Genomic DNA, 27,202 nt, shown 5'->3' on the forward strand with positions numbered 1-27,202 from the left:
CACTGAAAAGCCATTTATGTAACTACATTCAAATACACTTAAGGTTGCAGTTCAAGACATATTGAAATTCTTTTCAGTTTCTTTTGTTCAAGGCCTAGTTCACGTTGTTTACACCCAATTTAAATGTAACCCATGCAAAATATGTTTTAAAATCATACACAGGAAATATAAGAACATAAGTGCATTGACTACATTATTGACTACATGAGGGGGATAATTTATTGTGAGATAACGAATCAGGCACACATACACAGCAAAGCTGTCATTACTATTACTATTAATATTTCTGCTGGCCTTGGCCAGCTGTTTGCCATCTATTCTCTTGCAGCAGCTACATTATAAAGATTTCATCACACTACTTCCCAGCAAAGGATTTTTGTGGACAGCAGTATTTGGTTTTCTTTTGTGATTTAAAGCCACTTTATGTTAATAGCTAGTCTAACTATAGTATAATTAGGTTGCATTGTTCAATTATACTCAATATAAGTTTGTGTTCATGTTTACCTGAACCACAGGCAAAACCCTGGAGATGTTTACCTATTCCAGGTAAAAACCTGCTACTGCTGAGTTGAGCACATGACTTCATTTTAACTAAATAATCTTTGGGACTAGATCATTACAGAGTTGCTTATAGTTAAAGCAGGATGTGTTTTCTAAATAAAGCAAAATTACAGTTGTGTTCTAGAAAGGCAGTTATGATTTACTTTTTTACTCAATTTCTGCCTAATACAATTTATATTTTATGACTTTTTAATATTGTATTGATCTATAAGCTTGTTCTTGTTTTTTTTTTTTTCAGGTTTAGGTCATTTTAGCGCTTGTTTTGTCTTATTTTATATAATTTAAAGTAATCTCAAGGCCTTATAAGGCCAAAGTTTGCTGAGGCCCCCTGGTTGAGAACCACTGTTCTAAAGTTTTAACATTAATAGCCCACATTTTGAAACTGCAACTAGTACATTCAGCACTTCAATTTCCATTTTTCCCCCCTCCTTTTTATTGCAGCTCCATGTGGAGGGAATCTAACTGGTCCCAGTGGACTGATCCTGTCCCCTGAATACCCCGAGCCCTATCCTCATGGCAGAGAATGTGACTGGACAGTAACTGTAATGCCGGACCACATCATATCACTCACTTTTAATCAGTAAGATTGTTTTTAAGACTGAAGTCTCCCCTTTTCATCAAGTTACCTTACCATATTGTAGTATACAGTGTTATACAGGTTTTGTATTGTATAGTGTATATACAGTGTTTATCATTTTAGATTTCAGTCAATGAAAATAATTTTCAATACACTTAGTTTTAATTAACAATAACAGTGCTGGTTGTTTATAGTCATATAATGCATGTTTACTTCCTCCTACTAGCTTTAGTCTAGAACCGAGCTACGACTTCCTGCACATATACGATGGGCCTGATTCTCTCAGCCCTCTGCTGGGCAGCTTTTACGGCACAGACGTCCCTGAGCACATTGAGAGCAGCTCCAACACGCTCTTCCTGGCCTTCCGCAGTGACGCCTCACTCAGCAGCAATGGATTTGTCCTGCAATACACTGGTATGTTGTAATACATTACATCCTTTCCCATTTTGTAGGCATCTTTTATTGCCTTTATTGCATGAGAATTTGGTCAAAAATCAGTATCAGAATAGCCTTAATTTTCCATTTGTCTTTATTCTTTGCCTTTTGTTCGTTTGTTTCTGTAGTGTGCCGTACTGCAACAGCACTTTGACTGTTGCCTTGATCACCCCCTCTTGCTCGTACCGCTCTCGTGTAGCGTATAATTATCGACCCGTGGCACTTCTCGCAGTCGTCTAGAGAAGAATTATGAAAACGAAAAGCCAGAATGCACTCACTAAAGCTGGCATTTGATCAATGTTTTGCTGTCATACTAAAGGCTCAGCATAAATGAGAACAAATGCGAGTTTGCTGTCTCTGTAAGCGCCTTGCTGACCTCACTTTGTCTGATGACACTTATTTGTTTATTCATAAAATGACAGACACCAGGATGCAAAATCAGTAGTCACCAAGAGTCAGAGACAGGTTAAAAATTGGCTTGAGCTAGCAAATAAAACAAAGATACCGGCAAATATAGTAAAATTAAAGGTCTGTCCACTTTGAGTCCGAAATTCTCGTCCCAAATTTTGCACTTTCAAACTAAATTTGTGTCAATCACGTTTAAACACTGCCTCTGAAACTTTTATCCGTCATAAAAAAAAAACTCGATTTTCAGCATTTTCGCATCCGTAGCAAGCATTTTGATAGAAAAGGATGACAAATCCCCCAAAAAAATAACATTGGAAAATTTCAGACTCATTGTTCAATGACCTTACAGCCCTGTTCACACCACTGATGATAGCTATAAAGATAACGATAAAGATATAGTTCTAAAAATCATTCTCAGTATTAAAGAATAGGAGAGTCCACACCATAACTAGAATGATAAAGGTACTGAGAAACAGTATTATTGGAATCATTTTCAGAACTATTTATTCCAGCTGATGAACGATACAAACATTGACACCCAATCAGAATACATTCTGCTATAATGAGCTCGGGAATTTAAGGCAGTGGACGCACACACACTTAGAATAAACAGAAGATATTATCTATTATTGTTATTTTTATAGTTATCGTCCTTGGTGTAACGACCCTTAACACTGGTCTCATGGCATCCAGTTAGACAAATGTTTTTTGTAAATTTTTTTACAGTTTCTGTCAATGAACTTAAAGTGAACCACAATAGAACTCTACCTACTGATGGCCATTGCTGGCATGCAGCGGTCAGAGAGAGAAAGCGAGAGAGACCGTGCTCTTTACATCACCCTCTGTTGGGCTTGGTGAATGAGGAACAGTATTCTCTCAATCTGGTGTAGCAGATTGACACAGTGTGTGGCACTTCAAAAGCTCCAGTTCCAGACCCCAGTCTCCTCACAATGAATTAGTATAAACTAATAATGTGGGAGCAAATCGTAAATACAGGAAAAGTGTGTTTGTTTCAGCTTAACCCTGACAGAAGTGTTAGCTTAGCTGGTCTGGCACTGGGTCACGTTGGTTCATCTACGCATGCTGCGGAAGTTGGAACGAGCTTCAGGTGCTGTCAACCTCTTTACAGACCAATCAGCTTCTCACAGACTCCCAACCGAGTCTGATTGGCCTCCGAGGTGCAATATGTGGGCCAAGGCTCTGCACGCTTGACCGACAGTTAAATAAACACCACACACACATACACACTCCATTGCTTGTCCGAAGTGTTCCCTGCCAGCTCAAACATTTGTCATGTCCAAATGCACAGACACACACACACACACACACTCATACACAACCTCATCAATGGACACCTGAGCTAGACCTTAAGGCTGGCTGTGGTCCACTCTTAATTACTGCCCTCCCTGCACTCCTCTTGTTAGAGTGTGAGGAGCCAGGTGTAGGAAGATGAACTGAGTTATGAGCCGTCTGGAACACCGGCCACAGCTAACAGATTGTCGCCATTTTCGATGTGCTATTGGGCCATGAAGGGCACGGACATCAGCACAAACGTTGCAGTATAACTATGTTTGGAAGTAATATCTCAACAGGAGCTGCATGCAACTCATTTTTTTGCTGTGCGATGCAGATGTGTAGTAAGAATGATTGATTTCTAATTTTGGCCAAAGGATGTGGTGTGCGCCATACACATGTCCTGCTGGGTGACGGACTGTTTTGTGTAGTCAGCAGACCTGATCTAGCCCAGTGTCACTTTTAATATGTCATTGGTCGACCGTTCACGCTCCACGGGGCATGTAGGTTGCTGTAGCATATTTGTGATTGTGAATTGGCGAAAGCATCTGTGTGCGCTCATTTGAAGTATCTTCGAAGTGCATTTATTCACACAAAGAGCCTACTCTGTCTTTATTCTTCAATTTTTAGCTTATGGGAGCCTCAGTTGTGATTTTTTTAAACACCATTTCAACATATCCTCTCCAGAACTGACCTTTCATAGTATCTACTGCTGTTGGTTCTAAACAACCTGCACAAACAGGGTTCATAATTATATGTGGTAAATAAATTGGGAAAATATAGCAGACCATGAAAATGTATTGCATTTTTTTTAAATGTTAATTACTGCTACAGTACTACAGTAGTTTTTGTTGTTGTTGTTGTTGCTTTCATTCAGCAAGAACACAATAAATGTTTCATGTTTAACAATTATTCATCTAAGAATCCTGAAAAATGCATTGTTTCACAAAAATATTAAGCAGCACAACTACTGACTTTATCCACATTGATAATGACAAGAAATGTGCACCAAACCAGCATGTGATACACTGATGTGATGGCTACTGAAAATTCAGCTTGCCCTTACAGGAATAAATTAGATAAAATTAAGAAGACAGTAAAATGTCCTATTATCATTTATACTGTATGTTTAGTATTGTAAATTACTTAAAAGAATTTAAATCTTACCAACTCCAATTTTCTTCTTATTCTTCTAATATGAAAACTTCATGTGATTTGTGTTTGCAGAATCCTACATGAAAAGACGAATATGTATTTTAAAAGGTTTTACAGATGTTTTATTGAATATAAGATTCGCAAGTCTTGGATTTGAAACGTGTTGCACTGTAGCTCTTAATGAAATCACAGAGCAGTCGGCAAGTAACTCTACATTATTTACTCGACAAAGCCATTTTTTACTTCCATTAGGTGCTTGGCGAGTATGTGTATATGTAAAAGGTCCCTGTGTGCCCTGAATTGTCAGTCTTAGCCGAATAGCCATAAATCATTATATATTGTGTTTCTTTTCCTCAACAGAGAATCCTAGAGAGTCATGCTTTGAGCCAGGCCTGGTGCGTAATGGTACTCGTGTTGGTACTGAGCTGAAGCTGGGGGCAACTGTCACCTATTACTGTGACAACGGCTATACGCTGGAGGGAGACGCCACTCTCACTTGCATCATGGGGGGAGACGGCAAGCCCGGCTGGAACAAACCCAAACCTGTTTGCATAGGTAAAATGTAACAGTTCAGCATATGTGTTCTTACTTTGTCAAAGACCTGGTGTTTGTCACATCTGCTGCCGTTCCCTTGGAAATAAGCAAAGGCTCATCTTTGCAATGTAACCTTGAGGAATACTTTGAACACACTGCAATTTCACTTCGGCAAACACTGGGGACGTCTAGTAGGGCAGTCCAGGAATCAGACAAGAAAAGTAATTTAAGACCAGCAGAATGAGGGAACGGCAGAGAGGAGATGGGGAGAACAGAAAATTAGTTTCTAATGCCTTCTTTCTGTGGCTGTCTCTCTTCCTCAGCTCTGTGCGGTGGTCAATATTCGGGGTTGGAGGGGGTGGTTCTCTCCCCTGGTTATCCTGGAAACTACAGCAGCGGGAGGACTTGCGTCTACTCGGTCATTGTGCCGAAAGACTACGGTAAGTAAACATGGTATTGTGCGCACATACTACAGAAGGACTACAGTGAACAGTATGTGAAAGCTAATTCCCATTTGTTTCAGTGTTTTGTTTTGTTTTTGTTTTTTTGCTAAAAAATGACATCAATGTTTGGCAAAACATTTGACATGACAAGAAATGAACATAGTTTCAAACCTTTCACTAGCAAAAATTCTGAGATTTTAATGACAGGAAGTAATATAAGTTTGCTCATGTGTTTAGAGGCCTTCAAACACATCAGACATTGATAAATTGATTAATATAATAAAAAAGCGTTTATGTCACTTGCAAAATTATCAGAATGCACAGCTACATTAAAATGGTTGTTAATAGAAAAAGATGCTTTGTAGTTGTATCATGTACAAGGGCTAATAACATCATGCTTACCAATGAGCTCAGCAGATCCAACATACCATATCTGAATCAGACATCCAAGGGTTAAATCACAGCTATTCCATGTTAAATGTGTGTCCTTATCAGCAAAAACACCCAACTTTTGGTCAATATTTGGTCTGTTTCTTGGATTCTGATTTCATTGCATTATACTGGATAGCCCCCACAGTCCCAGAGCAATCTCACTGGTCTAGATTCCAATCAAAATGTGTTCTGGTTGGCTTTGATGATGTCGTGTCATGATTAGTTTCAATGAGTTGTTACACTGAACATATATACCTGCCTATATGCATTATCAAGATGGTTCTCTCATATTTACACATGCATGTTGGCCTTGACCAACCTGAAAATGTCACTTTTTAAATTATATTTGAGAATAATAAACTACATTTATGTGTTAATTTATTGCTGGTTTCTATTTAAATGTGAGTTCAACAAGCAGTTTTTGTGATTTTAATATTTCCACATTTGAGTAGGAGTTGGACTTGCATGCCCAAAATAGCTGCCCGGAGGCACTGCGAATTGGCCGCAGAGTGAACTGACTATCCTTGAAAGGGACTTTGACCCACATTGCCCTTCTTTCAGGGGTATAGAACCTCTAGCTATGACAACTCTAGCTATGAATATCCCCTAATATAACCCCAGAAGCTTCCACTTGACCCTTTTATTTGATCCATAAAGCATGGAGGTCATTTGGCCAATTTGGGGTTCCTCCGAAGTGTGAATTAGCAGATGTGAGCCTGTCTGTATTTCTCTGGGTCAAGCCAAACGTTGTGGAAGCAGAGCTAATTAAGGCACAAATTTCCGTAGGCATGGCATAATGGTTCCGAACAGCTGCAGGATAGGGAGCTTCTCAACACAGGGTTTCTTTTTTTATGGCTCTCGTTTGGAAATTTACTCTACTAAGCACCAGGTGTGTATAGAAAGGACAACAGGTGGTTCACAGGTGTGATTAGGTTCTGTCTTTTACTATTGAATTAACATTTGCACAGTCATGGTTTCAGCTGCATATTTCATAGGGTCTATGTAATTATGTCTCTTCACTTTTTCTCTTTATCTCTCTGCAGTGGTGTTCAGCCAATTTGCATTCTTCCAGACTGCACTAAATGATGTTGTGGAGGTGTATGATGGGCCTACCCAGCATGCCCGTGTCCTGAGCTCTCTCTCTGGGGCCCACACAGGTCAGTAAACCTTTCTCGAATGGTCTTAACTTGACTCTATCAGTCTATACTGGCATTAGGAGAGGAATGCTAAAGAGACTGCGTTTAGACTCAAAGGTAAATAGAAGTCAATTAGGCAACTCCATTAGCAAGACGAGTTGCATCTAAAAATAAAAGAGACACAAGCCTGTGCGGTTCACAGATACTAGCATTTAAAGCTAAACCGAAAGTGTTCTGCACCACCAAATGGAATTATAAGAATAATCATTTCTGTATTTATAAAGTCCTGCATAGAATGAGTAGTACCACTTTTTGCTGAGGCAGTGTTGACATTAGGTTTAAAAATGCAGTTAAAAGTTCAACTTAAAAAATAAATAAATAAAAAAATCTAAAAACAATTGCCCCCATTTCATTGTAATTTCAGTTGTGATCCAATACTACCAAAAATGTGTTCTGTGTGAAAGGCCCCTTACAGTGTTCTCTGCTAGCAATGGACTAGTTGAGGTTGACTAGCTTATCTTAATCTTTTTCCATATTTTCTTTGGCCTCTTTGTTATGCTGTTTTTATACTGTCCCACCACAAGCATTGTTTATTTAAGACTGTGTAAAGTTCAAAATAGTCCAACCTTAAAATATGTTTCTTAAGACCCCTGCATTTCATTCACTACATTGTGGTGTGCTCTGTATAGCTATTTTCAAATGCAAAAAAAATGTGTTGCAGTTTGTACTGCATATGTCCCCTAAGAAACAAATCGGAATAGGATTAGTCAAAGACTTAAAGGGATAAAACAAAACAAAAAAATGTGAATTCTGTCACCATTTTCATCAACCTCCAAACTAGTATGACTTTTCTGTGGAACAGAAAAGTAGATTTTTATTTTATTTTTATTTTTATTCTCCCCTCTCATTCTCTATACAGTGAAAAGCAAAAGTGGGGTTCAAAGCAACATTGGACCACAATGACTTTCATTGTATGGCCCAAAAAATACACACATATCTTATATAGACATAATATAGTCTTTTGTATTTCCACTAACGGGTTCAGAGTAGCATAAGTGTTTGTAAATGAGGACAGAACTATTCTATTAAGGTCGATTAGTAGACAAGTTCAGACAACTTTTTTATGATATTATAATGTTTGAAAATACATTATGTAGTTTTGTACATACCTAAATATTTAACTGTCTGAATCTGAATAAAAAAAAAAAAAATGCATTTCATCTTTAAATCGTTAAAGTTGACTCCAGAGTCTCTGGAGTTCTTAATTATCAGAACATGCAATGACGTATATGAGAGATAATGATGTACTCCAGAGAATAAACTGTAGAGTTTCACATAACAAGCTTGATGACTCATACGGTCTAACAAACAGATTTCAATGGGATCCAGAAAATAGGGCTCTCTTTCTTAAAACAGAAAAGAAAACAGAATCAAATAATCAAAAACAGACTGGCTAAATAGATCTCCAGTGAGACGGCGAGGCTGAAAGCTTTTATTCAGTCATAATGGAGTTCCGTTTAATGCGGTCAGTTGAGGAGATTTCGGCTCGAAGATTAACAGGTTTTTCTCGCTCACTCTCTCCGCTTCTGACATTCCCATGACAACACAGATAAGCTGTGTACATTTCTATTTTTTCTTCACCCTTCACACCAGTCAAACACTGGTGATTAGCATATGGCGTGAAACCCCGCTCTCAAGGAAGGTGAACCGCTCAGAGTGTATATACTATCTGAGATGCGCTTTTTAACTTCAGATGCCGGTGTGAAATCAGTGAAGTGTGCTGGGGGCTGCTGGAAATAATGCACACTTTGGAGCGTGAATAGAGAGTAGGGAATAGTCAAGATTGATACTGGGCCGCATAAAACTGCAGATTTTCTATTATCTTTTTGTGCTGTGGAGAGAAGAGAAACAAGTGTTGCTGTTTGTCACAACTGTTATAAGCACAGTTGTCAGTTTTGATGGATGTTTCTCAACTTTTTCAGAAAATCATGCATAGGGAATGAATAAACTGCACAAGCGAACAGCAAGTTTCAAGTGAAGCCGTCCTCTGTGAATTAACTGTTGGAAACTTATTTTAAAAGACATAAAAGGATTCTGTTCTGTTATAGACAGAAAATGGCCATTGAAATATGAAAGCAGTGTGTATTTATTTTGCTCAGCATTTTAACAAGTTAAAATGCTCATCTAAAACAAGTTTGTAGTAATAGTTTTAATAATCAACTACCAATAATCATTTCATAATTTATGGCCACAGTAGAATTACAAGAAGTCCCAAATATTTCACTTAGCAGTGTATACTATTGTTCAAACATTTGTGGTCAGTAAGGTGTATGCTTATGCTCGGATATTATTTGATTGTAAAAACAGTAATATTGTAAAATGTGATAACAATTTAAAATAACTGTTTTCTGTTTAATATATTTTCAAATGTGATGTATTCCTGTGATTGCAAAGTTAAATTTTACTCCAGTCTTCAGTGTCACACTTTTTTTTTTTATTCAGGATTTTTTGCTGAATAGATCATTCAAAACAACAGCAAGTAAAAATATTGTGTAACATTATAAATGTTTTTACTCTTACCTTTTATCAATTGAATCTATTCTTGCTATATATAGTAATATTTTATATATTATTGTTTTAAAAAATCTTACTGACCCCAAACTTTCAAATGATAATGTAACCGAATAAAAAAAAAAAATACTGAGCATTATAAACTCTATAAACATTTGGGAGCATAGGGCTTGAGCTTAACTGAATTTTTGAATACATTTTTGGTTCCCATCACTCTACAGCTAATCCTTCAGGTTCTGTGGGGACTCAGAACCAAACAAGAAAAATGGTAGGTCTAAGTCAAAAATAAAACCCAAATTAGCCGACCAGTATTAATTAATAAGCATTTAGGGCCTAACTGCATTGTGTTAAATCGCTGTTAAAGAACTCCGCCAACTCCAGAGGTAGACAAACTGGCATGTCCACCTCTGTCGTGTCATCAGATTGGACACTGTGATCCTCGATCACATCCTGACATGATGGTGTCAGGCCACGTCAATCCACCCCACAACATTCTTGAATATTGCATGATGCATCCTCCTTGAGGTGAAGCCGTGGTCACCATCAAGGTTTCCCACTGCTGACATTATGGCGTGGTGCAACATGGGCCTAACAGTTTACGAGAAGCACTGCAGAATAATGTGGTCATCGGAACAAACAGCAGGTGTGTCAGGGTTTCCCCACACCTCTACCTGGACTGGATTATTACTGCAGCTGTCACTCTGCCGGCCGCCCATGGAGACTTGTTCTAATAACATCCCAGCATGCCAAAGGCATGAACAGGAGAGTTGGTCGATCCCAACATGAACGAGAGTGTTGTGCGGTTTCATCTTCTCTGGCCACTGCACAAATACACTGCACGAACCTGCTCTCTGCAAACCCCCGTGGAGCTCGACTGTGCCCCAGGGAACTGTGGGTCAATTCGAAGCCTCAGCTTCCACATTGCACAACAGAAAGCACATACGCTAATAATGAGCGATACTGAGAGAGATGTGTTTGGAGATTGGGATTATTAATAGACCTGGGCTTTGTAACATGCGTGATGTGAAAGTAAAATAATTTAAAACCGATGCTATTATTGGACAGACAAGAACTTGTTCTAAAATATATATGTATACATATATATATATATATATATATATATATATATATATATAGAGAGAGAGAGAGAGAATGTGAGTGATATGGCAATTACTTATTCATAATGGGATAGTTTACCACAAATGAAGACTGTCATTATTTGCTTATCCTCATGTCTTTCCAAACCTGAATGCTACAACTTATTAGAATTGTTAAAAGAGTTCTGGATATTATCTATACAGCAACAGTTTAGAGTGACCACATCACATCTACTCATGCAGTGTATTCCAGATCATATGAAGTCATTGTTCATTGCTAATCTTCACCTCCGCTGCTGCTCACAAACAAATATGCCATCTGTGAGAGGTCAATAATATTAAATGTCATTGGTTTTAGAATGTCACCAAATGTCATGACAACTTGTTTGTACTTGCAGGTGAATCTTTGCCACTAGCCACCTCCAACCAGATCCTTATCCGCTTCTCTTCCAAGGGCCAGTCAAGCTTAAAAGGTTTCCACCTGGTCTACCAAGGTAAGTTGAGAGTTTTGAGTTCTCTTCCTGCATAACAAAAGTGGTTTTCATTTTTCTAACTTTATATTTCTATGAGTAAAGCATGCCTTGCAATTTCTCATTTTATTTAAAATTGGCAGAAAATGCCTTCCATAGAAAATATTTAAATTGGAATTTAATTTAAAAAAAAAAGCAACTGTTATTGAAGCATATTTTATATAATAATAATTATTATTATTTATATAATTTATCATTTTTTGTGTGGTTTAATTTCCTGTAGCCTCAATTCCATTAAATAATATTAACAGATACAGCTTTTGATTTTAATAATGTGTTAGTAAATGTTAAAACAAAACGTTAAATCTGAATCCGAAATGTTAAAACTGAATGGACAGCATAAATGTATGAAATCTTCTGATGGACTCTGAATTACTCCTCGTTATATTTCATTAAATTCAGGTGCAACATCATAAAACTTCTCAATCATGAACCGAAAGGAAACCAATTGTTACTTTCTGAACTGTGCCCAAGCCTGCTATTAATTGCACAAATGTTGTGTGTGAGACCGTCCTGTCAGAACTTGTGGTCATGTGAATGTAATCAGTTTTTAAATGAGAGAGGCACAGTCATCTGAATTAGGTGCTGAATTATTCATACAATATGTATGGTCCATTTCTTTCTCTCTCAGACACACACACATTATAAACGATGCTGTAAATGTGCTTTACCTCTTCGGCAGCCGTGGGGCCTCCTGTTGAAATGTTTTCAAATTTAACACCCTGCAACTTTCTATATAATAGATAGCATGGTTTTTAGGAGCTAAAACAGCATTATTGTATTATCTGGCCTCCCCTGTGGTCTACAGTCGTACGCTTGTTCGTTTCCTGCCGTGTCCTTAATGGAAAAGTACAGCATCTTATAAAAGTATTAAAAGTAGTGGTGTTCTGGGGCATCCCAACCATCTGTACTGTACCTACTGTGTGCACTAACTTTAAAGTGACAGTTTCACTAACAATCTGGTGCATGGTTGCAGATGGGAAAGTCGTGGCCTAGTGGTTAGAGAATTTGACTCCTAACCCTAGGGTTGTGGGTTCGAATCTTGGGCCGGCAATACCACAACTTAGGTGCCCTTGAGCAAGGCATCGAACCCCCAACTGCTCCCCGGGCGCCGCAGAATAAATGGCTGCCCACTGCTCCGGGTGTATGTTCACTGCTCTGTGTGAGTGCACTTTGGATGGGTTAAATGCAGAGCACGAATTCTGAGTATGGGTCACCATACTTGGCTGAATGTCACATCACTTTCACTTTCAGATATAGTGCATTGCAAAGCATTTCTCACATGACAGGTGCCTTTACATTTTACACTTAAATTTATGCATTTAGAAGACGCTTTTATCCAAAGTGACTTACAGTTCATTCAGGCTATACATTAGTGTGTATGTGTGTTCCCTGGGAATTGAACCCAAAACATTTTGCACTGCTACCACTGAGCCACAGGAACAAAAGTGCCTTGAGGTCCTTTTTTTTGTACAAATTAATCTGACAATGGTGCATTTATTTGCTTTAGCTGTCCCGAGAACCAGTGCAACACAGTGCAGCTCAGTCCCAGAGCCCAGACACGGCAGGCGCACTGGGAACAACTTTGCGGTGGGGGCCGTGGTGAGTTTTGAATGCAATGCAGGATACGTCCTGGAGGGGCCCAGTGCCATTGAGTGCCTGACTGTACCCAACGCTCTGGCCCAGTGGAACGGCAGCATGCCCAGCTGCATTGGTAAGAGTGCTATCACCTCACACTCTTTCATGATCATCACTGCAACAAGCCTCAAATTTTTATTAGCTGGGGACCAATATCCAGGTTGTGTGCTCTATTGGGTGCAAATACATACAGTATGCAATTGCTTTTACAAACATTAATTTAAACTTTATTCAGTTATTGTCACAGTTGAACGCTATTATTATTTATTAATACATTAATATATTGAAAATATAAGCACTAAAATTTTACAGCAACAAGTTAATACATAAAACGATGTATAAAACCGATGGCCAAAATATAAACAAACATAACCAGGGCTTAAACATGAAGGTATTTTATCTATTTTATTTATTGTTATTTAATACATGTAAAAAAATTTATAATATTTATAAAAATATATAAATTAGTTTATCCAATAATTCATTTGTGTATTTGTTATTATTTATGTATAACTGTTTGATTAATAATATATTTTTTTGTTGTTGTTCTATTTAGCATAGTTATTTATAACTGAAATAAAGCAGAAACATTCTTAGATATATGCATGCATGTGTGTTTTTATATATAGTAGTCAACATTCAAAGTGGATCAGAAAGTTCATCAAAGTTTTCCTAAGACATTTTGGTTTTAGGTTTTAGGACAGCTTTGATGAAATGTTTTGATCCACTTCAAATGTTGACTAGTGTACATATAAATATACACGGTACACACTCATATAATGTAAACAAACTTTTATTTTGTATGTAATTAATCACAATTAATCAATTTGACAGCACTTATTATATATATATATATATATATATATATATATATATATATATATATATATATTAGTGCTGTTAACGTTAACGCGTTAACATTTTTGTCTGGTTTAATGTGTCAAAATATTTAACGCAATTAACGCAGCATCCGTATTTTCTGCCATCCGTTGGCTAGCTTTACATTATATGATCACGCTCTTATTCATTTAAATGCTTTTAAACATTTCAAGTGTGGCAAGACAATAGAGAATGCGCTGTCTGTGAATGCCCTTATGTGACACATACACACGTAGGCTACACACACACACAATGCATAGACAGGGCGCCAGAATCCAGTTCTCTTAAGCGCTTGAACTAACAATAAACATCCCAAAGTGCCAGTTCTGTCGATTATCCTCATAAGAGCAATCTTAAATGATTTATATAAAGTCTAAAATGAACAAAAAGAGTTGTGAGAGAATGAGGCGAGATCCATAGACAGTATATAAACGGTGAGATCCGCGTGTCTGTCTGCTCTTAAAGGGACAGCAGCCAATAAAGCTTCCTGTCAGTAAAGTTAAAGAACAAAGGGAACAGAGAAAATGACTCGCTGCTCTTGACTAAATAACTTTTGTAGCTTTAATAAGGATTAACTATTTAATTTATAGTTTATGCAGTGCAGACTGCATATAACTTTGATAACTTTATTAAATTTCTGTATATTTCCTAACTATTAAGACAGGAAGGGCAGGAGTAAACATGACATTTATTATGGGTTTATGTTAGCATTGTTTTAAGTTTACTTAAATTAAAAACTGTTATATTTTTGAAGCCTAATAATAAATGTAAAAAAAAAAAAAAAATCAGTAGCTGTATTAATATCAGTAATACTGGCCTTCATTCATAAAAAGATGTCATTTAAACAAGTATTTAAATTTAACTGTGAAATTATTACATTAAAAATATATTAAAAACGTACAAAAACATTTCTTTTTTTATTGCGATTAATTGCGATTAATCACAGAAAAAATGTGTGATTAATCTAGTTAAAGTTTTTAATCGATTGACAGCACTTATATATATATATATATATATATATATATATATATATATATATATATATATATATATATAACTAAAAAAAAAAAAATAGAAACATCCATCTACTAAAGCCATGGCTCCTCAACAGATATTTCTAATAAATATTGACTTAATGGGAGGAATATAGTTTCGGCAGTTCTTCTTGGAAATTTTATGAAATAGTAAAAACATTTTGTTTTTTAATTGGTAGATTTTACTACTCTTGCTTAACTCAACTTGCATGTTTACTTGCATCCCCGACCTGAGTGCATTTGCTTGGATGAGCACTGTTAGATACACATCACAGCTCTGGTGGTTTTCCTGTAGAGACACAGAGCAAACAGACTCCTGTTCCTCTTGAGAGAATGCTGTCGGTAACAAAATCTCCCTGTGCCTAACAAGCAACGGCACACAGCTGTGGAGCAGAAGTCATGGCCTTCGGCATGTCACACATCCACTAATTCACACATGTGGCAGATGTTGCCTTAGGTACTCTGTGTGTAGACACTCAGGTATCCACACTCATGTGCAGCTGTTTACCTGTGTGCTTCACTGCAGCTAAAAGATGCTTGACCACAGGAGCTGCACAAGGAGGAAGGTGGTGTCCTGGAAGATTACAAATACCCTTCCATACTGTAGGCGGTTTGTGCGATTTGCCTACTCTACCTGCTCTTTAATCATTTTCTCTTTTTATCTCTGCTGCAGTGCCATGTGGAGGGAATCTTACCCAGCGGATAGGCACTATTCTGTCCCCTGGCTATCCTGAGCCCTACCTGAACAGCCTGAGTTGTGTATGGAAGATCACTGTGCCAGAGGGAATGGGAATCCAGGTATAGTCCTTCAAGCAACAATAAAATACTATTTTTCCCCTTTTCCAAGTCCATTATGAATGCAAAGCCCTCTTTTGCTCACCAAGGATTTATTTGATCAAAAATACAGAACACGTGTGTGTGTGTGTGTTTGTATAAACTTTAAATTGTAATAATAGTTCCCAGTATTTCTGTATATTTTTATTTTCTGTATTTTTGATCAAATAAATCCTTGGTGAGCAAAAGATATATATATATAATTTATTTATTTATTTATTTTTTTTTTTTTCTTATTGTCATTTATTCCTGTAAAGGTCATCCCATTATCGTTCCATATGTGTACTGCTTTCAGAATTGCAAGGATTGACAGTGATAACCAAATCCCAAAATCCCATTAGTGAAGCTTTTTTAACCAAAGTAATATCAGTGATTACAGATGTATTACAATTATTTTTGATCTGCCATTCACAAAGGCAGCTTGTTTTGTTTACATTCATTAAGCTGCTTATTTCACCAGCACATTCTCTCTGGACTGTAATGTATGGGCTTCCCTACACAGTGCTGGTGCAAGAAACTATTGACAGTATCTAAATAAAATAACAAGTCAACATACTTATCACTGTTTCTGTGATTTTTCTAGCACTGCCTGAATTTGTCAGGGGTAAATTCAGTTGTATAATGCCGTTATTACTTCCTGTGCAATGTGTACTGGGCTATGTGTCACTATATATTCTTTGACACTTTTAAATGCGGTCACGGTAGAGCGTTTAACAAGTCTGCAATGCTTCAACTCTGTTACTTTTTTAACCGTATAAATTTTTCATTTCAGTGCAGACCATAAAAGTTTAGATTCTCATGGAGAAGGCAGTAATAATCTTCAGATTTCGAACAGTATCTCTACAGCCATCATTTCCTCCAGTCATACTTCATAACTCTATTTAGCGTTACCTTTTTGGCACCTCCACAAGCTGGTTGTAAAGAGCTTTTTGAGATAATTTGGCACCTACTGTGGGTGGCCGTTTCTCTAAGGGCTGGATTCAATATATATATTACATTATTGCATCTTTTATTATGGCTAGTCTAAAACGAATTCCTGTAGCCTTTGCCTGTGGTAAATACAGATAGGGCTGTAATACAGACTCTGTTGCGAGGGAAGACCTGATGAGACCTGACTCTGCTGAAGTCAATATGCAATGGGCCCATGACTGGTCCCTGAGGAACTCCTGAGCATAGTCACATGTATTTGCTGTTCTCCTTAAATTCTCCTTAAATGTATTCAGACATATTCATTTCTTTCATTAGTTTGGTTTTAGTCTCATTAGGACACTAGAAATATCACAATTTGGCTCTGATATAATTTCAGTTATATCAAATATCAGCGTGAATTTAAATACAGATATTTGTTTAGATTTATGAGTTGATTTCCTTCAAATTTCTCCTCAACATTTTAAATGCAGTTATACAATGGTGAAAGTAGGCTTGCAGGCTTGCAGTGCCTCACACTGTTGGATACAAATGTAATCAAATATAGCTCTAAATCATGGGAGGAGCTCAGGGCTGCTTACTTAATTGCCTTTAGCCCAATTCATAAACCTCTCGCTGTAGGAGATTTGGAACCATGCAGAAATAATTACAGCATCACCAAAAGTAAGAGGGACTGATATGAAGAGGCAGTGGTATGAAAGGAAAGAGATGAACATTGGGAGATTTAAGAGAGATTCCCATACAACTTACTGTGTATCTGCTCAGTTGTCTGTAGGGCTTGGTGATATTTAATGAATGCATCAAAATTTTATGTAAAAATATTTATGGATAAATATTGATGTTTAGTACTATGCATTGCTAAACTGCACATAAATTTAATGATTTAAAACAATTCTTCAAGTTTATTTAATCAACAGTGTGGAAAATATGCCTTGATTATTTCTTTACTAGATTTTTGTGATACTTAACTTTTTGGTAAACAGTGCGTATCTATGATGGTTTAAATTATAGCTCCCCTTATAAAAAAAAAAGGAAAAAAGTAACTTTTTCATGCCAATTTTGATAAACCCCTTATGCATTAAATGATGCCAAAAGACAAAAAATATCAACAAAATTATATCCACAGTGTCTATGAGCTGGATCATACTCATAATTTCTGCTAAAGCATAAAGGAAAAAATATCATCACTGAACAATTTAGTTTCAGGTCCATGCACACGTCTTTCATCTTAAAGTTTAGGAAAGAAGCAAAGAAGAGCTCTCAACTGATGCTAAAGGGTGGATTGGTTGTGTGTTTTTGTGATTTTGTGTCAGACATACGGCTCATGACAGCCTGGATATAGAACTAACCCCCTCCCTCTCATGAAATTTCCAATTCACTGTGTGAAGCAAGCACAAATAAATGTGCCATTTGACGGCAAGGCTATCAGATGTGACAATCTTCCAGCGATAGCCATAGTCATGCCACTGTGACCAGCCAATTTCTAGGCTTGTTTGAGGCTGGGGCGGAAAATAAATGTCTACCAAAATATTTACAGGGCTGAACATTGAAAAAACTGTGTGAACAGCATATACAACAAATGCAGAAAAATGCCTCTCAGATCTGAAGATGACATTTGAAGGGTTATATAACACAGCAAAAGGCATTTTAAAATATCTTTATTTGGCATATTCTTGTAACTTTTCAAGACAATACCCAAGACTCAAACTTTCAAGCATATCATGCCTGATAGCCAAGTGCCTGTAATATTTTTCAGTGCAATCCACTGATAGACACAAAGAAGAAAGCTGCTGCATTATATCCTTTGTTCTGTTCCTTTCTTTCAGATCCAGGTGATTAGCTTTGTGACTGAGCAGAACTGGGACTCTCTCGAGGTGTTTGATGGGGGTGACAACACTGACACCATGCTGGGGAGCTTCTCAGGTGGGCTGTGTTATACTTCTAGAACTCGGATCATTACATAAACACGCATTGTCACAATCATCTTGCTACTGTTGTTTTGAAAGCTTGGATGTTTCCTCTGTGGAAGTCTGAAAGAAATGCACAGTTTGTCTTGCACAGAAATTTAGTTTTACGTAAATGTTTAGACCACAATATGATGTATAGAAGAATTACTGCATTTTTGGAATGCAGTTTATAGATCATAAGAACGATTCTTAACTGTTGCCAGTATGAATTTGTTTTGCATTATGGGAAACAGAAGCTACTTACGCAGTAGGGAAGGCTGAAGTTTCATGTTTATTGGCACAAAGAGCAGACACAAATGTTACAAGTGCCCTAGAGAGAGATAAATGAATGATACATCCTAAAATGAATAACAGAGTACGGAGTGAAGACAAATGAGCCAATCAGATTCACACACACTGAGCCATATGACTAAAATAGCTATATAAACTCCAGACGAATGCATGCGTTACGATTCTCATCTGCATTGGGCTTTTAGAAATGAATGCTTGAGGAAAGTGTATTTTTATTGTATTTTACTTGACTTTTATGCAGTAGTGCCGAACACAGTGTAAATGCAAAGACGTCGTAAAACTTGATATTCAGACAGTTGTTTTGTGTTTTATAATGTTTTAAAGCAGAAATGTCTGTTTCTTGCCTAGTGAAAATAAATGCATGTTTTTTGTTTGGCAAATTTGCTTTTACCCCATCTCATATAAGATATGCATGATGTAAAAAGTTGTATGCATAATATAAAAACCTCCACATTATTTCATAAACATCTTAAATTGCTTGCCACAGTTCCATGCATCTTCAACTAAACAAATGGCATATTTGATATGCTTATTAGATGTTTTTACCATATCCACTTTTACAAAAACAAAGGAAAGCAAATTAGCTCCATAGCTATGTTAGCATAATTTGTCTACTAGTATGTATTAAGGTTTTGAATTAACTGATATTAGGGTTCGAGCGATATTGTTTTTCTTTTTTTTTTTGGTATCTTGGAAAGCAAGGGGCTGATAGCTGATATAAAGCCGATATAATTTTTATTTTAATTCATATTTAAGAAATTTGAAATCATTTGACAATTGATAAAAAATGTTTTTAAAATAAACGTACTTATACTTTATAATACTATACTAGGGCTGCACGATATTGGGAAAAAATGACATTGCGATATTTTATTTTCCTGCGATATATATTGCGATATGAAATCTAATAAATTTTTTTCTTACAAACAAAAATGGGTTGAGCACACTTACATTCTCATTTTATATGATTTAAACATCGACACCATCGTGTCAATTGATTAATATGCGCGAGGGAGAGAGAGCAAGACAGCGCTCGTGTTGTTTGAAGACGGTGAGTGTGCGGCTGGGGCTCGCTCTCTCTCTCTCTCTCACACTCTGTCTCTCTCTCTCTCGCTCTCTCTCTCTCGCGCTCCCTCTCTCTCTCTCTCTCGCGCTCCCTCTCTCTCTCTCTCGCGCTCTCTCTCTCTCTCTCTCTCTCTCTCTCTCTCTCTCTCTCTCTCTCTCTCTCTCTCTCTCTGCCCTGTTAAAAACAGGACTTAAAAACACATGCATAATGTGTTTGATAAACATGATAAACTTTCACTCTATGATGGTTAAGCTGTGCAATTAATCCGCGAATCACATTCATCAAGGGCCGGGGAGCAGCTGGCCCGTACAGTTAATGAATAACGAATCAACTACGACAGCCTACATCGCACATCCTGCAATGTGACTATCGTGGATTCGTACATCACGATATTGATGCTTAAACGACACATCGTGCAGCCCTATACTATACTAAAGTATTTTTCACAAATAAATAAATATTTAATAAAAATATAATAAAAAATAATGTTAACACTGTAACCAACAGGGCACTCAGTATTCTGGGAAGTTTGTGTGCATTGGGAATCATATTTTTTAAATAAAGCAAGGGTAACACTCATTTTACATAAAGCACACAGAGAAAATGACATACATATGACAGTGGGCAAATGCATAAAGTGCAGCATAATTTGAATTTACGAGTTTAAAATTAAAACCGTCAAAATAAAAGTCCTGCCTCGAACACATCGGCCAAGCAGAACAACTTCTCGGTTTTGCCAACGAAGCCACCGCAGAACTGTTGTGCATCTGTGATCAACACAGTGGTGTTTAGTTTCTGAATGAATCCGCTGTGAACGAATCATGTGAACCAATGATTCATAGTTCCGTTCATAAAGTGAGCCATTACTTCATTACTGAATGAACCAGCTGTTTGAACGAATCGATTCATAAAAACATTTATCACTACCTGCGTGTAGTTTTAGTTTCTTCTTTAGAGTATTGTTTAATTTAATAAAATAATAAATAAGAACATTAAAGGGATAGTACACCAAAGATTAATTCATAAATAGATAGATAATGTCATAATTTACTTTCATAATTACCTCATGTTGTTTCAAACCTGAAAGGCTTACTTTCTTTTGTATTTTGAAGACTGTTGGTATGCTGGTTTGGTTACCAGTGACTTTCATTGCATAAACAAAAATACTGAGATGTTTCTCAAATCATCGTCTTTTATGTTCTATAATTTGTTATGCCATTGTAGCCTAAACATTTAACACAATAATAGCTCTAAATTATGTTTTGCGGTTTTTTTCCACAGCCAAATTTAGTTTGTGATTATTTAGATTAATCGCAGCACCCTGTATTTAATTAGATTACAAATTTTAATTGACTGACAGCCCTAATTTTTGTGTTTGCTTTTATTTTATCTTTTTTTAGTGTTGAATTTTTACAGAGGTGTCCAGTAACGAAGTACAAATACTTCGTTACCTTACTTAAATAGAAATTTGGGGTATCTATACTTTACTTGAGTAATTATTTTTCAGCCGACTTTTTACTTCTACTCCTTACATTTTCACGCAAGTATCGGTACTTTCTACTCCTTACATTTTACATATATTTCATTTCGGCTTGTTTTCATTCCGGCTTGTCATCATAAAAAAAAAACAAAAAAAAAAACCTGTCCAGATAAATCGTGCCATCCGGATGGAGTGAATTTGATTGTGGTTGGATGAGAAGTATAAACATATACCATTCCGACACTCTTTTGGTTTATACGCGATCCATCTCACCTGCACATGACACAAATCAAATCACATTCCAGCAAGCACATAGCCAGTGTTGGGTTCATCAAAAAAAAAATTCTTAAAAGTAGGGTTGGTATGGAACCGGTATTTGATCGCCTCAGAGTTAGTCCCCTTAAATTTCATATGAAACTGGCGTCAGACCGGTCTCCTCTCCGTCTTTCAGCGTGCGCTTCAATCCGCAGACCGCGGCGGAGCAGCGTGAGCTCAAACAGAGACAAAGGACACAAGGTGTGTTTATTGATAGATTGTTTAGAATATCCGTATCTGTGCAGTTCTTTGTCATAAATGCAGTTTACAAAAGGTCACGAGGGAGCAGTCGGTTCCCCATCTACTGTAAAGTTTTCGCTGCGTTCACCGCTCACCACTAAACAGCTGTTTCCTCCAGCGACAATCTAGCCCTTAACACATATGAACGAACACATACTTTAATTACACTTATTTAAATATACTTAATTTAATCATACGTACTTTATACATAAACTACGGTGCAAAAGTCTTAGGCATGTTAGTATTTTCACTTAAAAAGAATGGTGTTCAGCCAGTTATTTAAATATCTTGCTGTAGTGTGTCAGTATAAAATATCAGTTTACATTTCCAAACATTCATTTTGCCATTGTCAGACTGCTTGTGCATTCAAAATTGCACTAGATTATTATTAAAATTAATGGCAAACTGATATTTCCTACTGACACACTACAGCAAAAGATATAAATAACTGGCTTAAAACCCTTTTTTTGGGGTGAAAATAATAATGTGCCTATGACTTTTGCACAGTACTGTATTTTAAAAACGACATTGTTGCTACTTTATAAAGAATGAGCATACAGTAATTCACAGAACTGATTAAAAACAGTGACAGACAGCACTTATTTCCACTAAATATCAGAGTGATGGACAAAGATACAGTAGAAACATTATGTGTGGTTTTGTATTAAATAATGACCCAGATTGTGAAATACATTAATTAGCCTTAGATTAAGGAAAGCACAACTTGGGAAATGAGAGCATCCAAGGTGAAAGCTATGGATTTATTTTAAATATTTGTAATGTTCTTTAATGTTATCTATAGTTTTTTTTTTAGTTTAGGCGCAGGTACCATTTTAAAAGTATCGAAAAGGCACTGGTCCCTACTTAAAAGTTATTATTTCTCACTACTGGCTCATTTACCAAATGGATGCTTTCTCTTCATCCTCCGCAAATTAAGCTGCTGTAGGTAGTTCGGTAACGAGATGTTTTAATAAATTATCGTTTGCGATTGACGACGCGATTGACAATGTTGTGATAAGTAAGCTATACCAACTTTGTAACTCGTTACCCCCCCCCCCCCCCCCCCCACTGGACATAGCAGATGTATGTACCGAATACAGGAAGATATCAATCAAGAAGGTATCAGGATTATGAGTTATTTTTCATTTTTAGTTTTTGATTAATCACTTGGATTAATCATTCATTTTGACAGCACTATAATGTTTATTGTACATAGACAACCATACAAGGGTAATTGTTACTAAACCTGCCCTGGGTACACCTATGTTCTTGTCCATTGCCCTCGCAGATTCCTGCAGCTAAGCTTGGATGTACATTTACATTCCATTAAAGGTTATTGATGACATGCCTCTGAAGTTTGACTTTTTGCACCATAACAATACTTATAGGCAACTAGTCATCATATCTCTAGTCCTTTAATGTATTTGCATTGTACTAAAGTGCGTTCATTTTCAACGGGCATATATGTGGCTGAAACAGGTAGCCTAGTGCATCCCAAATTTTTCAACATGAACATTTTAATATAACATTGTAGTCATTATGGCCTATGGCCTTTAGAATTTTTTTTTTTTTTTTTGAGGAGGTGGGGTAGAGCACAATAGGCCCCTGTGTAAGCATTTGTTCTTAATTGCATTTTTTTCCCTTCCATTACTTTTACTTTTATACTTTAAGTAGTTTTTACACCAGTACTTTTACACTTTTACTTGAGTAAAAAGCTTGAGTTGATATTTAAACTTCTACAAGATTTTTTAAACCCTAGTATCTATACTTCTGCTTGAGTAATGAATGCCAATACTTTTGACACCACTGAATTTTTAGCTTTATTTAATTTTATTTGAAGGTTTAATCTTTCATTTTTATTTAATTTTACAGGTACTTTAGCTTTAATAATTATAGTTAGTCACCTTAAACTTACTATATTTCAGTTAGTTGCCAAAGTTCTTTATCTTATAATCTTTTCATCTTTTTTAACACTAGTACTTTAATCAATTTAGTTTTAATTAACAGTAACAATGTAAAGTGTACAAAGTTGAATTGCCACTATCAGAGAAGAACAAAAAGTCAAGGACACAGTGATTCAACTGTATAATCACAATATGCTAACAGCTTCGTTATTCTACAGGCACAACAGTCCCAGCCCTCCTAAACAGCACCTCAAACCAGCTCTACCTGCACTTCTTCTCAGATATCAGCGTCTCTGCAGCCGGTTTCCGTCTGGAGTACAAGAGTAGGACATCTGTTGCGAGTCCTGTGCATCTGGACTACACACTCATCAATAAAAACTCAACTAGCTTTTTCATTCAGCTAAATTCCTCATTGTTTGTCATGTTTCGTTGTTTTCTCTCACAGCTGTGTCCCTCACTAGTTGTCCTGAACCAGTTGTACCCATGAATGGCTTCAAAGTGGGTGAGAGATTACAGATGAACAGTGTGATGTCCTTCCAGTGTGACCCTGGATATACTCTGCAGGTGAGACTGAACTTGCCAAACTTTAGACAAAACAGTGATTGTTCCAGGACAACGATGTTACATTAGCCATCAAGTGGCATCCCAACACTATTCCAAAATAGTTGATTGTACAAAGTACTAAAAATGTCCTTAAAACGCTCTCGGTAGCAAATAATTAACTGCTCAAAACACAGTGTGGTCAGAGGATACCATGATTAGCCTGGATTTGGCAGCCCGTTATGCAACCTGTCCATGTTGGCTTCATTTGTCAAGCTTTTATGAAAAATGTGTTATTTTTCACCAAACTAGCACAGAGTTTAACATTTTACATCAACAACAAATTATGTCTTCCTGGGAAACCTATTTATTTTTCTCTGTTGACTATTTACAGTTATATACTTGTAGTAATGCCAAGGTTATGTGTTCGAAATACCTTTCAGTCCGTTTTTGTTTTTTGTTTTTTGGATAAAATGGTGGTTGCAGAGATGGGGCGGCAACAGTTTAATGTGTTTGCTGATGCCTGGCTTTCTGTCCTGGCTCTTTTACATTTGCATTACCTGTTGCTGATACTGGGTTGATTACTTACAAATAGCAGTCCATTACTGAATTCAAATTGCATGATGAAATTTGATGTCACATACATATTTTAGGTTATATAATTGGACTACTCTTAGATTACTTTTGAATTACTTTGACTACTCGTAGATTACTTTTAAAACTGGGGGTTTGTTCAGTTCCAAGTTAGTCTGATTAAATGTATTTTAAAAATAAATATAATCATAATATAATCTATAAGTATAACTCATACTGCATTATCAGTTACTAGCTCACACCTGCTGCTCAGGACAGTGTGCAAACCTGGCAGCTATTTCAAGACCATTTGAAATGAGTTTGCATCTGCAATTAATAGTAGCAAGACTTTGTTCAGACTAATTGCAGACTTAAAACAAGAAAAGGCGATGAGCTTCAGAACTTGGCTTAAGAAAGCCAAAAACCTTAGAAGAAAAAAAAAAAAGAATTGGTCAGAATGTGGCCAGAGTGAATACTGAACGAATGAAGGAAAGACAGAAAAACAACAAAATATTTCTTATTTTAATTTTTTTATCTTTGCAGGGAGTCTCCCATATCTCTTGCATGCCAGGGCCTGTGCGCCGCTGGAACTATCCACCTCCTCTCTGCATCGGTAATAACTTCTGTCATCTTTTATTCATTTATTTCTTTTCTAAATCCTGGCTTCTGCAGATTTATGAGTTCAGATCTACCACAGAGTCCCAAATGGTAAAGAACTACACGGTTGCTTGTGTCCGTGTGTACATCAGCCCAAAAATGTACTCGGGCACTTAAGCCCCATTTAGAAATGTATGAATTTCACTGCTTTACGTAACAAATGATCAAATGAATGATGCTGTGTTTCACAGAACTAACTGAGCAATGCTTGCAGTTATTGCTCAGTTAGTGGTCCCAAGCAGATTTTCTAGTAGATGTATGAGGTCAGTTCTTTTCAAGTTCTCAGATGTCCAAGCAGAGCGACCACATGTGTGCAGGAATCCATCTAACAAGTGCAGTTGTGCCATCTTTCTTTAAAAATGCCGTTTAGTTTGTTAATTTATCTATTGCAATGAAAAAAGCTGGGATGAAGAGTCTTTACATGATCAAGATAATAGCATCACATGTTTCTTGAGAAAAGCCTAGTAGTGTCCGGTTAGGTCCTTATTAGTTCCATCTGCTTTGATTGATGGATCTCTTGAGATGATTCATGGCTTGGACAGTCATCAGCAGTTTCCTGGTTCCTGCTGTTTTTTCAAAGGCACAGAGCACATTTTTAACCCCTCCATTCTATATAGACTCCATTCAGGATCTGAAGCTTTGTAAGGCTTCTCAGCACATCCATAGAATCTCTTTGAGTCCAAAGCCAGGGCTTTAATCAGAGTGATATTTAAATCAATCAGTAGTTTAGACTCAAAGCCTCGAGGGGAGGAGGAGGGGATAGAACATGCGTTTTCACTGATATGAGAAGATTGAAGGCTACAGAGGTGCTCGAGTGGCCTTTGATAGATTCGGGAAGTGAATTGGCCCTTTTAATAAATGAAAGACTTGTTTTCCCTATGATGTCAATAGAAAAGCTAATGTGTTACATTTCTTTATTCGACTCAAAGCTTTTAGGGTCACTGCACAAGGTAGACGGCATTGCTTAGCAACGTGGAACGTCGATCGACTTGTAGCCCACACAGGTTGTTGTAGATATCACATGAACATTGCATGTTTAAATCCTCTTTCCCTATGGATGTTTTATTTGATTATTTTAAAATTATATTATTTACATTTGCCTTTATCTGAGTTCCATTGAAAGTTAAATTAAAAGAATGTTGGGCTATCATTTTTTTTTTCTGCTTTCATAATGTTAGACATAATAAACTTTTCTTCGTTTGACATATTTAAAATCCATGTCATGTTTATCTTTTATAACATATTGCATATAAATTCAGTTTTGTGTCCCCAGGTCAGTGACAGCAATTTCACTTTCAGTCATCTGCCATACATATATACATATATTCCCGCCAATCAAAAGGAGTGGAAATAGCCTGTTGGTCCCCTCATATTATTCTCTAATGATAGCCTGACAGCTGTCCGCTGTTTTTATTGGTCTTTAGTACTTGAACCTTGAGCTCAGCAGGTTTATACCACAGCATGTGTTTTCTACAAATGAATGTTTCAAACAGTGTCCTCCTCATTTTTCTTTTCAGCTCAGTGTGGGGGAATCAGAGAGGAGATGGAAGGCACCATCCTCAGCCCTGGTTTCCCAGGAAACTACCCTAGCAACAGTGACTGCACCTGGAGGATTTACTTGCCAGTCGGTTACGGTGAGGACACAGCAGAATGACCAGATGCTGTTTAAAAAGAGTTTGCTGGTA

General features: G+C 36.8%; 1 protein-coding gene across 1 annotated transcript in view; it reads left to right on the plus strand.

Moving 5' to 3' along the window:
- LOC132145441 (CUB and sushi domain-containing protein 2-like) overlaps positions 1-27,202 on the plus strand; it is a 313,214-nt gene that overhangs the window by 235,391 nt on the left and 50,621 nt on the right. Inside the window, exons 28-40 of the mRNA XM_059556481.1 lie at positions 1,003-1,141; positions 1,365-1,552; positions 4,790-4,984; positions 5,287-5,403; positions 6,882-6,995; positions 11,041-11,136; positions 12,683-12,886; positions 15,397-15,521; positions 18,311-18,407; positions 23,966-24,070; positions 24,193-24,311; positions 25,404-25,473; positions 27,035-27,151. Coding sequence (XP_059412464.1) covers positions 1,003-1,141; positions 1,365-1,552; positions 4,790-4,984; positions 5,287-5,403; positions 6,882-6,995; positions 11,041-11,136; positions 12,683-12,886; positions 15,397-15,521; positions 18,311-18,407; positions 23,966-24,070; positions 24,193-24,311; positions 25,404-25,473; positions 27,035-27,151 — 1,686 coding nt within the window. The remainder of the gene's footprint in view (positions 1-1,002; positions 1,142-1,364; positions 1,553-4,789; positions 4,985-5,286; positions 5,404-6,881; positions 6,996-11,040; positions 11,137-12,682; positions 12,887-15,396; positions 15,522-18,310; positions 18,408-23,965; positions 24,071-24,192; positions 24,312-25,403; positions 25,474-27,034; positions 27,152-27,202) is intronic.

This window comes from Carassius carassius, chromosome 8 (assembly GCF_963082965.1).
Source record: "Carassius carassius chromosome 8, fCarCar2.1, whole genome shotgun sequence".
NCBI classification, from domain to species: domain Eukaryota; kingdom Metazoa; phylum Chordata; class Actinopteri; order Cypriniformes; family Cyprinidae; genus Carassius; species Carassius carassius.